This window comes from Crocodylus siamensis, chromosome 9, assembly GCF_052110815.1.
Source record: "Crocodylus siamensis isolate JL-2025a chromosome 9, ASM5211081v1, whole genome shotgun sequence".
Classification (NCBI taxonomy): Eukaryota; Metazoa; Chordata; order Crocodylia; family Crocodylidae; genus Crocodylus; species Crocodylus siamensis.
The window spans coordinates 58,796,854-58,815,160 of NC_143403.1; the positions used below are offsets into that span (position 1 = coordinate 58,796,854).

Genomic DNA, 18,307 nt, shown 5'->3' on the forward strand with positions numbered 1-18,307 from the left:
TGCTGCATAAAAGTGAAACAAGATCAACAACGATTGTATAGTATAGGTTTTTTAACAAACTTAAAAGGCTACTTAATCCTTAAAGTAACTATTGATTGATACATAATGTCTTACTTTGCATATTTGTTGGTAGCCTAAGTTTAATAGTCAAGTAATGGAGATTTTGTGCCAAATGGTATGACAGACTGAGACGACAGGGTGTGCTCTGTAAAAGACGCAGGAAAAAGTAAGAGGCAAGAAATGTGACTGACTCTTATCAGGGTATTCTAACAGTTGGTATAAAACATGTAATTTTTTGTTCCTCCATTAAATGATTGTCTTTGAAGTTGGGAGTGGGTTCCCACATTAAATAGAAGTGTGTTACGTTCATATGGATACCAAAAAAAGTCAGTAGGATTTGTGTTCCTACTATAAAAGCTGAAGGAACTGCAAGTATTTCACTGCTCTTTCTGAAATTTTGTGTACCAAAATAAATTAGATTGAGTCTGGAATGGTTTTTCAGAACTTTCTTTTCTTTCATAAATGCTTTGTTTTATAGAAAAGACTTCTAGTAAAGTAATGGAGGAAAGAGAGAGTGGTGTTTACTTACTGAAATAAGTGCTTCCCCATCTCCAGCATTGTACATAAAATACCTTTTGCTATATGATGCAGAGGCAGTGATTTTTGTGGGTGATAACTGTTGTTCGGCTAGCTGTATGATTGCAATAGACTTAGACAAGCTTTTGCAAACTGCGTTCTTCTTCTTGTCACCAAAATGTAAACTATTCTATGAATCTTACTGATTTATGTGTTAAACATTTGATCTCAAACAGCCTTGAAGAACTAGAGTAACTCCATTGAAATAATGGGAGTTAAGCCCATGTAGAATGAAGAAACTGGTTAGTTTCTTACCCAGGCCTGTTAAATGGCTTTTTCCTACTGCCCCTCTTTTCTGTGCCTCACATGCACAGGCTTAATGCGATACGCACCTGCTGAGTGGGAAATCAGTTCAAGTTACTATTTACTCTTCCATTTAGCCCGCTGCAGGTTTTGGCTAGCTCTTCCCTAGAAATAGTGCCAGTTTCCTCCAGACTGAATTTGTGCCACAAAGTAATGAAGGGCAGATACAAGCCTTATAAAGCTGAGAGTTTTAAAAAAAATGGGTACTTAACACTAGATTCCTAAGTCTGATTTAGGCATTAAGAAGGCCTAAAAAGCTGTTGTCTGTTTGAACATCCCTAAGGTGCCTACTTGTTCTTCAAATATAGATTTAAGATCTTAACTTCAAGCATCCACTTGGTCTAAATGTTTTATTTTCTCATTACATTTAATACACTGAAGTAGAATAAAGTGTAAGTTACCTAATGAAGTTTCAGTACAGTTAATTCTGTCAATGCTTGATATTAACCTTTTAAGAATTGCTGTCAAATCATCTAGTGGTGTGAGTCCATTTGATGAGCGTCTCCACCAATACTGCATTTTCTTCTGATAGCAGTGACTCATGTAATGATAGCATCAGGGATCACTAATGTGCCAAACATTTTTTTCCTTTCAAATATTGCTATACTAAAACATAATCTCATAGCCTTGTGGGTAAGCATCCATACAGCACACCTCCATTCTCAAGACTTGCTAGGGTTAGCAACTCTACCCATGAACAGCAGGCAGTTGGTGCGATGCTCATAGATAAGGAACAGAAAGGGACGGTCAACAGTGAATCGAATCTGAGTGGAAAGGGGCATGAACCCCACAGTAGTCACAGCCACAGCCTGTGTGCCTTCCTCATTCACAGTGATTGTGCCTTGGTGGTTGAACTGTAAAATAAAATAGAAAATAAGACTCCAGACACTTAATATTGTATTCAGCAAGTTGTTCTACAATTAACTTACCCAGGAATGGTGAAGTTTAATTGCAATACTGCATTTTTTTCTATGCTGCATGTGGTTCCCTGGCCCCCATAATTCCCGTATAGTAATACTTCTCTGCCTTTGGCTTCTGAAAACACTTACACCTGTCTGGCTATGACTAAGAGCAGCCTGACACTGTGCAGTGGTTAACAGTCACAACATGACTGGTCTTCCGCTAGGTTGAGAGAAGCTCAGATCCCTTCTGCATACTCAAGGAGAGATTGGAATCTGTTTAGCTACTTAGCTAAGCTCTGGAATATTTTGGTTTGTGTCTCCTTGATATATGACAGGAAACGATAAGGAAGGTGAATGAGGGCAGAAGAGGAAAACATTACCATGTTAATGGTGACTTTCTCATCTGATATTCCAGAATAGTTGCCTGCTTCATTAAACAGTTCTTGTATTCCCATGGATTTCAGAAAACCAATTAGGTTATAGCTCTTTTCCAGCTTAAATTTAGGCAGAACCACCTCTCTTGTTCTAGTAAGAAAGAAACAAAAACATTGAAACTCATGAGGTAACAGGTAACATACCATGTCATGTGGTGTGTCATATCCTTTGCTTTGCGTGTCTGATATTTCCGTTCTTACAAGTAGGCAGGACACTGAAATGTTCAGGAACCCTGATCCTCATTTTTCTATGCTTAGCTTTCTAAATGGCGATTCCATGTCTGTTTAGCAGTAGTTGTACATCTAAAAGCCACAAAAACTGACTGCTGTATAATATATTGGCTTTTAATACCACAATTTTCCGTTTGTAAGTTGACCCTACGTTTTCAGGTTCAGTTTTATGAAAGCAGCTTTTTCCCTGACTATATGTGGATAATTACCTATGAAGTTCTTGAACTGCTGTTGCCCTTCAGACATCCCACAAGAGTGTCAAATAGCCAAGGAAAGGACCCAAAGGATTAAATGCACAGAAAATAAAAACTTGATTGAAAAAGCTCTGATCTGGTATTTTTGTGTGCAAAAATAATTCTGCAAGCATGAAAGTCAAATGTAGGAGTGGAAGTACAGAACAATCCCGTGTGTAAGTCAAACGAAATTGTCATGGTTCTTTTGCAGGAAAAAGGCAGACCTGGAATCGCTTCCAGTATTTTGCTTAGAAGGCTTATCAGTTACATTGCTGCAGTATGCGGGATTGTGCATACAGGTGCACATAATTGAATATCCTTGTAAAACTTGTTAGGGAGCTGTAAATTCCCTGGCACAGTAAGCTGAAGTTCTGTGAATTATGGACTATAGACATAATTTGTTTCTTAAATGGAAGACCGTGCAATATTTATAGGATATTTTAAGGCTAGAAAGTCTGTTAGTATTGCCTAGTCCTGTATATCCCAGGCCATAGTATTTTACCAAGTGAATCCTTCATTAAATCCTGTATCAGTTTTGCAGCTTCTGTATTTTAACAGCCAGCATGATTTAAAAGGTATAATGATGGAGAATCTACCCTATCCCAAGATGAATTGTTTTACCACATGATAACCCACATGAGAAGATAAGAGTGTTACATCACACTGAGTTTTTCCAGAGGTAGCTTCCAGCTGCTGATCTCATCTATGCCTTTGTTCTCAAAGATGAAGAGCAGGACCTTTGTTAGGAAATGTCTCTTCTAAGGTAAACAGATTTTTTTTAAGTTATTTTTTTAAGTCTCTCACCAAAGGGCGGCCATTCTCTTTTTTCCTCTCAACCTTTGCCAGTCTTCTGAGTGACTGACTGCTTTCTGAAACAACTCCTCTTTTAACTGTGACATCATCTTGCATTTAAGAGTGTAAAAATGCATATTGTTTAAAATAACCTAGCCTACCATATTCTTACATTATTCTGTAGACCTGAACTGTGTGGGGTTTGTTTTTTCATTCCACCACTTTTTCTGTTACCTACAGGCCTTACAAATGACTTTAGTTTTTCTAAATCATTGGTTAAACATACTCAAGTAGGCTCCATCCCCACGAGCAAGAATGTGTGGTTTGCAGTCCCTCAAAGCCTTTTGAGGCACCACAAAGTGCGTGCAGCACGTGTTAATCTGTTTGCCACGCTGCATATTTGCAGTGCAGGGCAAAATTAGATGCAGTGAAATCCCAGTATAAAGGGAAAAAAGCGCCAAAAAGTGGTGTGGTCCACATGGCAGCAGCATGCATCACCCAAAACCGGAGCTGCCATGCTCCAGCTGCTGGCCAGGCTCCATGTGCCCAGATTGCTGCGGCGGCTGCTGCTGCTGCTGCTGCTGCCCCAGGAGGCTCTCGGGACCCCAGGTAGGGCACACAAATATGTGCCGCTGCTGTTTGTCCCCAGGGAAATGCATGTGCACGCTTGTGGGAACACACCCATAGTGTTGGGTCAAGGACAGTCCATTAAAAGACTTCTGATTGGGTGTCAATCAAGTACAAAGTTTTTAATCCATTTGGTTTTATGTATCATGCTAATATTTTAACCCGAGTGTAACGTGATACTGAGTCCAGTGTCATATATGAAATCAACGCTTTCACCTTTGGCAACCTTGTAATCTTGTCAAGAAATAAGTTAAGCTTTTAAGAAGACCTTTTTTCCATGAAAAGTACCTGTTTATCATACTTTTTTGCCATTTCTCCACCGCTTGAGGGGTCAGTTGCTTCTCTAGTGCCTTCAGGCCATTTAGTTTGTGCGGCAGCACGATCAGCATGCTGATGTTCCCCACATATGGCAGCTGGAGCACAGAGCAGTCTAGTTTGGGGTCTGCAGCAGCCAGGAAGTTCCCTTTCGTCTGCATCATGGGAACCTTGACCGTTTCTTTTTCATTCACACGGAATAGTCGTTTGTGTGTCATTTCCGCTGGAAACTTGTTTTCCCAGGTTCCTGTCAATTCAGTGCCAAAAAAAAAAAGCTTAATTTTTTTTTTCTCTGCCCCTAGATAGGAATGTTTTTAAAAAATATTTTTGGGGGTGGAGGCTTATTTGGAAATACCAGTAAACGGCTGGCTGTTCATTTTAAGTTGTGGCCTCTTAAAGGGCTACATGTTTAATAAGTATCTAGATTTTTAAAAATTGAGATGTGAAAATGTGTGCATGAGATGTGTATGAAGGGCATATTTGTCTGGAAATACCTCCGATAGAAAGCATGCTTCCTTGGGTTATTTTGTTAGTTGCAAGCTTTAAAGGAATATAGGTCTACAGATCAGTGCAGTTCTGATGTGAGGTATTGAAAATCCATATTTAGTTATGAGACAAATGTAACATAACATGGAGAAAACTGAGGTTTTATTCTTCATATGAAATGACATTTATACAGAATGGTTTGGTTTCATGACACTTAAACCATTAAAAAACAAAAACTATGATGGTATCTGTTTTGATCATGACCAGGGGTTGAGTTCTCAATTATGTGACTCTTAACTCCTGCCAGGTCTTACAAAGAGCTGAGAATTTTTGATACTTTGCAGGATCAGGCATGCGCCAAGGAGTGGTAGATTAGCTCATGCTAAAGTCAATGAAAAGTACCTTTGCATTGACTTTAGTGGAAATTGGCTAAGGCACTATGTGAGGCCTCTTTGGTTGTCCCAAGTGTCTTGATAGGGCAATGGAAGAACAATTTTAAAAGAATGTAATTGATGATGTCTTTTCAGCATGGCAGTGTATTTTGAGTTGTGCCTCTGGAATGGGCTTTCTTTGGATAGGCATGGCTGATACTTACTCTCTTATTTGGGGATATTGGTATCCCCTTTAAAAACCAGGGCTGTCAGATAGCCCTTGATGAGCAAATAAGTGTGTGGAAGCATTATTATATAACCTTTTAAAGACCCTGTAACTGTATAGTGTTAGGAAGTTAGTATCTTAATCTTGGTGTTGTGGATCCCACCATAAAACACGTGTGTGTTCACACCATCTGAACAAGGAATTCTGGTGATTCTCTTTGTAAGTTTTTACCTTCACCTCAAAAGGCTGCCATTGTGTGGTAGTCTGTAGTGGCTGGTAACTTGGAGAGAATCTGATGCACTTAATGTTCTCCTTGCTTCCCTAACTGTGCTGTGACATGCCAGAGAAACCTGAAGATTGTGTGCTTACTGTTTATCCCCAGACTAATACTGAATTGCACAGGTGACCGTTCTCAGTTTTGTTTTCTAACATTGATAATGTTATGTTTTTTCCTAACACAGGGTGTTAGGTACTGTAAATATGATATAATTATTCAGAATTATTTTAAGGCTACAAAAGTTGTCTGAGAAGCGTCATTACAATTTGAAAAACTGAAGTTAGGTAGGTTTAAGGAGGAGGAACCAAGATCGGGACCATGACAATATATGCAGGGCCAGCATTTTTATAGTAAAAATGCCTTTGGCGGAGCGAACATAGTTTTTAGTTGATGTTTTTTTTTTTTGAAGTATGGAGATATAGATAGCTATCAGAAGGAAGCAGATTGTTTTTACCTGAGGACCCATGGCAGCAAGTGTACCTGCTGACTTGATGCATGGTGTTAGTTTTCCAAAAGGCAGCCCAAACTTCAGAATTGAAGTTAAGAAGTGACAGCTCAGACATAACCATGTCTGGTAGGTATAGGTTTTTTGCAGGCTTTAAAAATCTAGCAGTTTAGTCCCCTTGCCGCTTTATAAGCACTCATTGTAAAGAGTAAAAGGCAAGCCTGATGTTACCTTGCTTTCTCAAGAAGAGGGCTGCTGCATCATGAATAAGGTGGAAGCAGTGGAGAAGTACTAATTGGAGCTGCTCTTAGGGAGACTTTCCATAACTTATCATTATGATCAGGAAGATGGGTATTATGTGAAAAAAGGAAAATATAAGTTCCTTCAACCATGCTGTGAGAAGCCCCCATAGATCAGACATAGTTTGAAGAGTCTTAATTTGACTGTCTCTGAACATATTACTACATAATAACATGAAGAAATGACTTCAGGGTTTCACCCTGATACCTCCATGAAATATCAAGCCTAGAGGGGAGTCCATTAAGTCAAACATTTACTGGAGCTGTAATGGCTTATTGGACTAGGATGGTGAAGGCACAGTTGGCGAAGTTACAGGAGAGAGCAGATATCACAGATTGGTGACCTGGCAACGCAGTGCACTCATCTTCAGATGTTTAGAGGAAGCTGGGTTCACAATCCTGGGGACTACAGCCAGCCAGTGAAGAGGAGGCTTAGCCAATAGCATAATAAAGGGAATTGTGGCTTTTCTCCAACACGTTGTGAGCACATGCTCTTGACTAGAACAAGGGAAGAGCTAGGTACAGACTTTATAATGTCTCCTCTCATGAACTCACTTTGGCGATGGTATTGTTTGTTTTGGGTAATGTGGGTTCTTTCCAGCACCGCCTGAAAGCAAGTCCTCCTTTTGGGCCTGGGTTGGGACCAATTTACACTCTACTGATGTGACGTCCGAGCCCAACTTTTGTTATTAATCCTTCCCACAAGCAAGACTTCTCTTTCTCTGGGGTTTAGATGTTCTTTCAGGACACAGTAAGAACTTTGCATCAATTTAGAGATTATATTCCCAGTATTTAGAAGTTATTTCTGTAAGAGGCTTTGCATCTATTTTGAATAGAATGAGAAACTGCCAGTGTTTGGGGGTTATGGCAATTCATATTCCTCTGTGGTGACCCACAAGGCTTTTATCCCCATTGCTTGTCTTTTGTCTTTTCATGCCGGTCAAGAGCCTCTGGGAAGTAATTCTGGATGCACTAAACAACTTAGTTACCGAAGTAATGAGCAAAGTAACTGGCTGATGCTTGATAAAAAGCCAACAAGGGGTCATTCAGACCCCTAATAAGAGATTGAGAGTGCCAGTTCTGGAGGAGACTGGAAACCTACCTATTACAAAATCATTATCACTGGGATTGAGTGGCCTCCACTGCCTTCTCAATCACATTCCTCATAAAAGGTGTGAGAGCAGAGCCTGCATGGTAACTGGTAAGCAGTCCACTGTGGAGTGTGCATGACTATGCGGGGTGGAGGGTGGGAATGGAAACTTGGATTTCAGAGACGAATATCTGTCTCCCATCCCTGAGAAGGTGTTACCAAAACTTAGCAGTAATGATGCAAGAAACTCTAACCTTGTAAACAATCAAGATGAACAAAAATTAGAATATCTGGTAGAGAGGGCTGGGAAACGTCAACAACTTACAAGCAAATTCATCAAGAGAAATAAACCCAAGAAGACTTCAGTCTTGAAGACGTATATTGGGAGCCTATGGCTCTAATGAGGAAAAGTCCTGGAGAGAAGTGCAGAGTTGACTTGCAAAGAAAAGGTTGAGAAACTAGGATTTGTTGGATTCAAGCTGGCCAGGCAATCGGTGGTAGTAATAAGTTGCCTTCCTCTGTGGAGTTGCCAGCAACAAGGAAAGAAATACATTTATCAGGTGTTTGCTGACATCAGAGAAATGTTGAAACCCAGAAATCTTGGGTTCCCTTCTAGACTGTGGAGGGGAGTATACTTTACAGGTCATATTTTTCTTGTTTTTCTCCTCTTCAGTCTCTCCTAGTCTCATATCTCCCTGATGACTTCCTGTCCCAATCTCTGTCTTCCAGCTGGGTCTCTCATCTCATCCTTCTTGTTCAGCGAGCCCTTGTAGTCCCCTTGTCCTAGGCTCTTCATCTTATTTCGGTCTTCCCCACCATCTCCCCCAGATTCTTTCTTTGTGTTCCTCATTTCAGTCTCTTCCCTGTCAGTCTCTCTAGGCTCGTCCTTCAGGCATCTTGTCCAGCTAATCCTATGCCTTCTGTCATGTTTGGTTTTTAACATGAAGGAAATAATAAATGTTCTTTCACTTGTTCTGAAATGGCTTTTGAGACAAAAAATTCAAACTGAGGCAAGTGGCCAGCCTGGAGAATTTCTGCCCAAAGAATTAGTTTGGCAGGATTTTTAGAAGCCTCTCAAAACAAGCATCTAATGAGATCCATCAGACTCTTAACTGTAGACAGACAACTAGCTGCTCATCTTGATTGTTTACAAGGTTAGAGTTTCTTGCATCATTACTGCTAAGTTTTGGTAACACCTCCTCAGGGATGGCCCTGAATGCGCTCTCTGGCATGTGGCAGGTTGCCCTGGTTGGGGCAGGGGAGGCTGGGGTGAGTACCTGGCCTGGCCCCAGCAGCCTTACCTGAGATCCTGCGTCTCTCCAGGGCTTCAGCAGCAGTAATCCAGGGACGCAAAGCCTGGCTCTGGCCAGCCAAGCTCCAGTTTCAAGTGGCACATGCTGCAGCCATGAGCACCACCCTACTTTTTTCTCCTGCATGTTTTGGTTTTGGTTTGTTTTTTTCTCTTGTTTTGTTCTGTGTTTTTGACACCAGAATCTCCCAGTGTCAAAAAACTGCCACTCTGCTAATTAGCAGTGCTGCAAACTGCACGTGTGCACTCATGGCGACTCGCCCATAGTATCTCAGTGTCCTGTTTTAGCTTTTTCAGGCCATGCCTACACAGTAAACTTACTGTGCCCTGCAGTGGTATATTAAACCAGAAGCAATGCAGCTGCACCCACACAGCCCTCTTGCTGTGCTAATTATCACTGCTGGGTGACACTGCTAGTTAACCTGTCTCTATACCTGTGACACGATGCAGACATGGTTACGCTCCCAATTTTGTGAAGCAACTTGTACAAAGCAGCCTAGCATACTTGGCAGGATTCTTGGGGAAGTAAATGTAGGCATGGCTTAGACAATCAGTCTGTTAAGGTAACAACTTTTCAGCCCCTTCAGGATGCTCTTAGTTTGCCCTGCATGTGTTCATAGAGGACACGTATACTTTAAGCTCAGGCTCCCTGCACATGGCTGCTCCTCTGAGTTCTGAATATTTCAAAACAAACATTTTGGACAAAATCAACTTGGAGTAGCTGCAAAAAAAGCGAATGGAGTTGCCCTCAGATGTCACTGTTACCTGGGGTTATCATAGCATCACTGAAATGAGGGTTGGAAGGGACCTCAGGAGGTCATCTAGTCCAGCCCCTACTCAAAGCAGAACCCATCCGCAACTTGGTCATTCCAGCCAGGTCTTGGTCGAGCTGGGCCTTAAAAACCTCCAAGGATGGAGATGCCACAATCTCTCTGGGTAACCTGTTCCAGTGCTTCACTGTCCTCCCAGTGAAACAGTTTTTCCTAATATCTAACCTACACTTCTCTTGCTGTAGCTTGAAACCATTGCTCCTTGTTCTGTCATCAGCCACCACTGAAAACAGTCTAGCCCTAGCCCTTTTCAGGTATTTAACGACTGCTATCAAATCCCCCTCAACCTTCTTTTCTGCCGACTAAATAAACCCAGCTCCCTCAGCCTCTTCTCATAAGTCATGTGCCCCAGCCCCCTAATAATTTTTTGCCCTCTTCTGGACTCTCTCCAACTTGTCCACATCCTTTTTGTAAGTGGGGCCCAAAACTGGACACAGTATTCGACTGTTGTTCTTTGTTTTATATTTAGAGTGCAGATTCTTTTACACAATCGTTGTATAACACCTTGTGCTGTGGAGTCCTGGTGCATGGCTGGGGCCTCTGTCTTATCTAGATGGGCAGATAATGGTAATTCAGTAATCAGCAGGATACTGACATTAAAAAGCTGCTATTGTTGCTGCCTAAGGTTTGATTCGTTCTTGGTTGCTCAGATGTATGCCATAAAATATAATAAATCAATGTATTCTATTGCTGAATATTGAAATAAGGATTTTTACCTTTAAAATAAAGACAGTTGAGAATCATCATCACTGTTGCAGGATTTATGTTCACAAGAGCTTCTTTTATTAATCCTTTGGTGAGCTTCATAATACGCTCGTTGATTTTAGTTATGTAGGCAGGATCTGAGAAGTCGGTTAGTTGAGCCTCCGCAAAGTAGTAACTCTTCATATTGTTTCTGAAATCACTCAGAATGGAAAAGTCCTTCTGAATATACAGATCATTGACTGACCTCAGGGTGTAACCAAAGTTACGTCGGAAGAGCCGATGAGTTAGTTTACGGAAGAGGTTGTGAATCGTCATGATCTCGTATGTAGAGCTGGCGTTAATGAAGTCTCGAAAGCCTAAAACTGATAGTACTTCTTGTTGAGTCTGTCCCTTCAGTCCCAATGAAATCATTGCCATTGCGGTGGAAATGCCAACAGGAGCCATCAGAATGTTGTCTGTAGCGTTGGTGCTTTCTGTCAGACTCCGAAAAAGATCAAAGCCAAAGTTTGCATTGAGGATATTAAGACGCTGGATTCTGGTTTTACCGTGGAAAAGTTGAAGAATATTCCCTTGCTGAATTTCAGAAATCGTATATGGGACAGCATCAATTATGTCACTGTAGTCATCATCTTCGTTCAGTATCTTCTCCCAGTCTAAGTAATCTTCCTCTTCTTCTTCTTCAGCAATCAGGTCATTGGTTATGGTGTTTTCCCTGTGGAACTCTGGTGGAAGATCAGGCATATCATGGGATCCGTTTTCATGGAGATGACCATTTTTTACGCTCTGAAAATGCTCACTGAAGTCTTTGATCCCACAAAACGCAGGTGTTACGATGAGAGAGAAGGCAAATAAATCAAAGAGGAACTTCATTTTGGTGCATTGAGAGCTGGAAAATACCAATGTATTTTAGTGAGAGAGTGTGGTGATCAACCCTTTAAGCAGTCACCTAGTGTTGAAGTATGTTGTTCTTTTTTACCTACATCACATTCCAACTTCAGTTTGCACACACATCATCTGCTACAAGCAAGCCTTAATTTCTCAGAAAATGAGGGCTTTAAAAAAAATTAGAGGACTGAACCATTGTATGAAAATAGCTTCTAAATGTTTGAATTGTGGGGATGGGATGGGAATCCTCGATTAAAATTGCACATCAGAGGGTCAAGAGAAATTAATCAAATGCTGTAAGGATGGGATTTCTTGAGGACAGTGTCTTTGGAAGGACAACACTGAATTAGGATGGAATAAGGGTCTATGCAAAAAGACACCCATTTCATTAACATTTACAGTTCTGCTAATAATCCTACTGAGACTGTTTGTTTATAACATGTAAAGTTAAGCCCTTGAATTCTTCTTTGCCAAATCAGGACCTTTTTTAGGTGTGGTTCCTTAATTTTTTAAGGAACTGATTAAAAAAATAATTTTCTTTTTTGAGGGAATTGTTTGGCTTTCTGGGCATTGTGTCTGGTGGGAAGGGTTGTTTTTGTGTGTTTCTTTGTGAAGGATTATGCATTGTCTAGCACTTCCATAAAGTGAGAGAGCTCTGTTAATACAAAGAATGCAGCCAACACTTTTTAATGATTAGAAAAGCAAGTTTCTGAGAAGGCAAGTATCACATTGAAGGAATTAGCCTCAGTTATTCCCTAACTGAGGGCATTTATGTAGAATCCATTTATCATGTGAAATAATAGCCCTCCCATTCCTTTGAGGATGTGTGTGTATGTATGTGTGTGTGTACACACACATGCGCGCACACGCACACCCTGTTGTTAGTGTCACATGTAAAGGAACTCGGGGACCTGATTTCCGAGGTGCAAACAGACTGAAATACTTAACCACATAATTGATATGGATCCAGTAATCCACGATCTGAAATGCATGAAAAAGTGGTAATTCACTAATGCAATTTCAGGAGTACTGAAAGGCAAGGGTTTAGGAACCCTTATGCCCTGCACTACAACACCAACTGTGAAAGGGATAAAAACAGTTGGAAATGCAAAGTCTGGATTTCTAAACTGCTTGCCTGTAGCTAGGTGACTTTACTCTTATTTTGTTTTACATTAGTTTCATTGCTCTGTATAGGACATAGTTTAGAAGAAAAATAATATTTAGAAGCTATAATGTGGACAAATAATATTGAATGGCATCTTTACAAGGAATTTTTTTTTTAAATGAAGAAAACATTTTTTTTAAAAGCCTTGGAAGATCTTAATAAGAAAGGAGAGCTAAGTAGGAAGTGGAAAGAAGAAACACTTTAAATATGTCCTAACGTCATCCAAATAATGATTCTCATTTTCTTGTCTACTGATGTACAAAAAGAACAAAGATCAATTATCTTAAAAACATCTGAGAAGATTATTCCACCTTGAAACAAAATATTCTGCATTTTTAAGGCTCTGTCACAGAACACCATTAAAAACGTCTGCTGTGTGGTGAGTGAAGGATTGTCATCTTAATGCTTCTCCTTTGTTTAAAATGTAAATGACTTCTAGATTTTTTGTTTGAGAGGTAGTTGTGTGCAATAACCGCTAATGAAAGATAAGTGCTTTCTGCCTCAGTTACGGTGTTGACATACTTTTTGTGGTGCCTAGCTTTTACATTCTCATCTTTCCCAGAGTTTAATGTATTATTTGCCCTCAGTTTACTGTGGACAACTTATTTCCACACCCCTCTACACACACACGTTTTGGAGTACATTTTTTCTTAATAGGTTTTTAACTTCAGTCAAAATCTGAGAAAATGTCTTACCTCCAAGCCACTGAGCAGGAAGGATGTGTTGAAGAGCTCAGGTAGGGTGAAAGGCAGGGTTTAAATCTGAACTTTGATGCCAGCAAATTGTCTCTTCCCCCAAAGCAAACATGTCCTAAGTCAAACACCGTTAAACATGCTGCATCAGCCAAAACCCCTCTACTTATTTAGTGGTCCTTGCCAAGTGATTTGTTTCTTCCATGGAGGTTGTGTGGAGGCTTTTATAGTTTGTGGGGTGATTCCTTGCTTTGGTTCTGTTTGTGGATTTGAAAATCATCAAATGTTTCCCTCAAATTGTGGCCACATTTTATGTTTGTTCTCTTGGGGAGCGCATATGTGGCTGTCAGTTTTACTTTTGCTGCACCCTCTTTTTGTGGACATCTTGCACACAGACACTGTTAAAATAATAGTATTTCAGCTGCAGAATCAACAGCAGTGCCAAACCAAGCATCTTAAAGGCAAAAAAGAACTGATCACTGACCTTGTCCTTTGAGTTGAGCAACACCATTGGGGCTGGGGGGGGGCACAAGCGCTAAGGCACACAGATGATTCAAGGCCATAGCGGAAGCGCTCTTGAATTCAGTTAAACATGTTGTCACACGGACGCAAAGAAGGAAACAGACCCTCTTCTTAAGTCTCACTGTTCCTTTAGGCTCTGTTTGTTGTAGCTACCTCTTGTTCCTTGTCTGTAGCTAGCGTGTAAGCCCTTTGAGGCAGGGAACATCTTCCCATTATGTGCAAATACCGTGCCTAGAATTCCTGAGTGGGTCCTCTCTGGATCTGATGGTGGCTGGTCCACCTTATTCAAGACTATATTGCTGGAAACCGCTGTGTTCTCCCTAGTAAAATAGCACTTTTTCCTGCTTAAGCTCAGGTGAAACGTTGACTATAATAATGATATAATATTAATGTATATAATGAGAGTAATTATTTCTCATATCTGCTTGAGAGGTGCAGTTTACAAAGTGTTTCTTCTTTGCACGAAATCCGTGTGATCTAACAAGGTGCCGGAGGCTTTTTAATAGATTCATAAGCATGCTGTTAATTTTCTATACCTCTGGAGAGAATTACTACATGACTAGGAAGACTCTTGCCCATAAGTCACGTTTGTGTATAAATATTTAACTCACAGTAGCAAAATCCAGTCAAGCTGGACAAAAAAAGGGCCACCACCCATCTCATCCCAATTTAAGAAGCCTGTTCCTATTTCAGATATACTGTATGCTCTAAGGCGGGGGTGGGCAATTATTTCGGGCGGAGAGCTGCTTACTGAGTTTTGACAAGCCATCGAGGACCATGTGACAGGCAGCCAGGGGCAGATAAATATTTTCTTGATTTTTGGGGGGGGCCTTGTGGGCCAGATAGAATGGATGCATTTGGCCTCTGGGCTGCATTTTGCCACCCCTGCAAGATTTGGAGGGGTTTATGCCATACACTCCTGGCCTCAGCGTTCAGTCTATGCCGAGGTGGCTAGAAGAGGAAAACCTATTCAGTTCATGCGCACTAGGAGTTAGAGCAGGGGGTCTGAACTGTGTAACACAAGACAAATAATGGTTCACTGGGAGCTCAAGGGCTCTGCTGGTTTGGCAAGAATTTATTAAAAGCAAACAGAGTCCTGTTATTTGCCTGTATACAGATAGCAAGGTCTTTGGGACAGGACCTATCTGCATGAGTGTACAGTAACGGCTCCCTGTTTGGGGCCCCTAAGCACTAGCACAAAACAAACAAGTGATTCTAATGAATGCTGAACAGAAATAGCCGCTATCTGTGCTTTAGTGATAACTTGATTCTGCACACCACTATCTTTGCCCTACAGTTTGAAGATGATGGCGATCAGGGTCTGAATTTAAATCTCCAGCCATGCATTGTGCAACATTAAAACATCTACTTTCAGGTGTTAGCTTGTATTGATACAGAATTACTTCTTCTGTATCACCAAGTCCAATGCTTGGAAAATTAGTAGTTGCTACAGCATTACACCAGAATGGAGCTGTTTATCCATAGCTTTGACAGTAACTGGATGATTTTCAACAATATGCTTAATCAATTGATGGAGCTAACTTCTAAGTGCTAGAGTAACACAGTATGAAGTTATATGGACAGATTCCTTTACGTCAATGTTTCTCAACCTTTTAAGTAGCAAGTACTCCCTAACTTTGAAAATTTTATTAAGTACCCCAACACTCAATTTTCCATGGAATTTTTTATTTACAGACTAATGTGTGCCATATGTTGGAAGAAGAGCTGTGTGTATAAGGTTGTGATATGACAGATGTCTGATTTGGTGTGGGTAGGGTTGCCACCATTTACACCAGAGGTGCACAACTCAAGTATGTACCTGGGCTAGAGGTGATGTTGGCCAAAGCTAGGAGGGCTGAACCCAGTGCCGTGCAAAACGCAGCATGCCAAATTATTATTGGGGAATTTAAAGTGCCATGCAGTGCGTGGTCCACCAAATTTTTTGCCATAGTTTTGAGAGGAGAAGAAGGTGAGAAGAGGGTGAGAGAGAGTGTTGGGGTACCTGCGTACCCCTTGCCTGTGTCTTGCATACCCCCAGGGATACACATACCACAGGTTGAGAAACTATGCTTTACATAACATTAAGTTATCATGACCCTTCTCTTCTCTACTTTCTTTTTAGCTCACAAGACGCTTGCCACCCATCAAGGAAGCCAAACCCAGGTTACAGAAGCTGTTCCGTGATTTTTGGCTCTACTCAGTGCTCATGGGATTTGCTGTGGAGGGATCAGGTAAGCTGACTTCTTATGGAAAAAGTATCATTGTTGATCTGGGAAAATTGAGGGCATAGGATGATAATAGGTAAAATAGAAACTTCTTGCATGTCAGGAGGCTTCACAGGCACCCATCCAGCCATGTTTATATAGCATCTGAAAAGTGGACTGTTTGTGTTGGGTCTGTTTCCCTTTGAGTGAATCTCATATTTTTTTTTAGAGTGAATGAATTGAGTATCATTTTAAAACTAATTAAACTAAACTAGGTTTAGGTTTCTTTAGTAGTTAAACAAGCTGCAGTGGTCTTAATGGAGCACCTTAGCATACTTTGCCTTGGCATAGTTGGTCATGCTCACCCTCTCCATTTTTACTACAGGTCTTTGGCCAGAAGAGTGGTATGAAGGGGTCTGTGAAATAGCCACTAAGTCTCCGCTGCTTACATTTCCCAGCAAAGAACCTCTTCGTTCTGTCCTTCAGTACAACTCTGCCATGAAAAATGACACAGTGACTTCTGTAAGAACCACTTTCTTCTACTGTGCCCCTTTGAGGCATTAAATGAAATATTTGATATTTAACCAGTAGATATTGCTTTGCAATAACATCACGATACCTTCATTTAACCTGCATTGATGAAAAACAGCACCTTTTAAGTGCATACTCACATCATAAAAGCTGTATGTAGCTTAACAGAACAAAAAGTAAGAGTATCAGCATCAGCTAGGACCAGAAGCTGCGGTCCTCTTGGCTAGTATCCATGTTTTACTAGGGAGTGAAACCTTTTAATGATGCTTTGTGTTTTTCCTGTGTCTGACAAAAATCTGCTCAAAAATTCTGTTTCTAAAGTAAAATGACATTCTCTATTTTCTCTCTTAAAATGGCTTCCGACTGAGCCTGTGGAGTAGGTTCCTACTGTAAAGATAAATAAATGGAAGGGTGAATAACCAGTGTAAAATTGAGAGCCAAATTTTCTACTGATATGACTTCTCTGACCCATTAGTTACCCCAGCAAAGAGCTTTGTCCTCCTTTTAACATACTGTGGTGAGCTCTGCTGCTTGAATCTGACTGATCAGGAATGAGCGTATTGGTTGTCCTTATTCCCCTTCCTCCCTCCCTTAACAGCTCTTGTATAACATTCAAGTACCTGGCTGTACATTGTAAGAGCTTGGGTACCTTTTTGCTTTCCTCTTTGCTTGTATGTACAGTTACACTGTGAAGGGATTTTAAAGAGACAAAGCATAAGTCAGTAGTAACCTAGATGTAGTTATTTTTAAAATACAAATAAAAATAGTACCAAGTTGAATCTGTTAATCTCTTAGGCTGAGCTGAACGAATTACGGAGCACCATTATAAATCTCTTGGATCCTCCTCCAGAAGTGTCGGCACAGATCAATAAACTGGACTTCGCTATGTCTACCTACCTACTGTCTGTTTACCGTCTAGAGTACATGAGGTATATTTTTGTTCCTGGATGTTGCTTTTTTTTAAATTCTTGGTTCCTGGCATTTTGTACGCGCTTAAGTTTAATCTGGACACACAAGATGAAATTGTGATTTTTTTGTTGTAGTTAGTGCAATTTTGGCCCCACTAAATCATTTGGACCAGGATTTCATTTTTATTGAAGCCCCTTTACAGCAGGAAAAAGGGCTGGACTGGTGCAAATGGCCCATAAAACCCCAGTTCTGGCTTGGAGGAGATTTGCTCTGCTTCAACAGCTGTGGTAGACTCCCTTCCAAGAACCCTCAGGCAAGCTTAAAGCATCCTTAGCCCCATCTACTCAAGGTAGTTAGAAATACAGCACAGAATCTGCCCTGTGACATTTCACAGTTGTTAAGATGTTGGAGTCAGTATTCCAGACGTATAGTAGAGCTTGTTTCTGGCTAGTATACTTTTATTTGCAGTAGCAAAACACCCAAGAATTGGTATGAGAGTTTTAGGACTCTCAGGTGAGAATTGAAAGGTGCGCTCCCACTTGCTCGCTCGCTCTCATTTGCTCTCTCCACACCTAATGTTAAGTCAGCTGTGAGGACCAGTGCTTTGATTGTCCAAAATTTGTTGGCTCTAGAGAATGGTGGTATCTTGTTTGTTAAAATGTCCTGTAGCTATGACTTTGTGAGTGCCTCACCATATTTCTCTTACTTTTGATGGTTTTGTGCAAATTTGTTAAGCAGGTCACGAGCTTTTTCTTTGTTCTCTAATCCTTATTAGTTGGATATATATCCAAAGACTTGGCCATTAAATTTAATGGAGATTTTGTGTTACTCCTTTTTTGGGAACTACCCAGTCACTGCATATGGACATATACTGAAGAGAAAAAGCAC

General features: G+C 40.7%; 2 protein-coding genes across 3 annotated transcripts in view; one reads left to right on the forward strand and one right to left on the reverse strand.

Moving 5' to 3' along the window:
• PI4KA (phosphatidylinositol 4-kinase alpha) overlaps positions 1-18,307 on the forward strand; it is an 86,664-nt gene that overhangs the window by 37,526 nt on the left and 30,831 nt on the right. For both annotated transcript variants that reach the window (XM_090063926.1, XM_090063927.1), the window contains exons 20-22: positions 15,898-16,006; positions 16,365-16,501; positions 17,306-17,439. In XM_090063926.1, the coding sequence (XP_089920052.1) occupies positions 15,898-16,006; positions 16,365-16,501; positions 17,306-17,439 (380 nt within the window). The remainder of the gene's footprint in view (positions 1-15,897; positions 16,007-16,364; positions 16,502-17,305; positions 17,440-18,307) is intronic.
• Positions 1,275-13,410, reverse strand: SERPIND1 (serpin family D member 1). The gene is made up of 5 exons (XM_090063928.1): positions 13,257-13,410; positions 10,523-11,397; positions 4,447-4,720; positions 2,222-2,366; positions 1,275-1,793 (listed from the first exon to the last, which is right to left on the reverse strand). Exons 2-5 carry the CDS (start codon positions 11,379-11,381, stop codon positions 1,602-1,604), a joined length of 1,470 nt encoding a protein of 489 aa, XP_089920054.1. The 5' UTR covers positions 11,382-11,397; positions 13,257-13,410; the 3' UTR covers positions 1,275-1,601.

Excerpts from the sequence above, each read along its gene's own strand:
- SERPIND1 (XM_090063928.1), bottom strand. The coding sequence starts at position 11,381 with ATGAAGTTCCTCTTTGATTTATTTGCCTTCTCTCTCATCGTAACACCT. Across the intron at positions 2,367-4,446 it reads CAAAAAAGTATGATAAACAG|AACAAGAGAGGTGGTTCTGC; the intron begins GTACTTTTCATG and ends CTTTCTTACTAG. Across the intron at positions 1,794-2,221 it reads AGAAAGTCACCATTAACATG|TTCAACCACCAAGGCACAAT; the intron begins GTAATGTTTTCC and ends TTTATTTTACAG.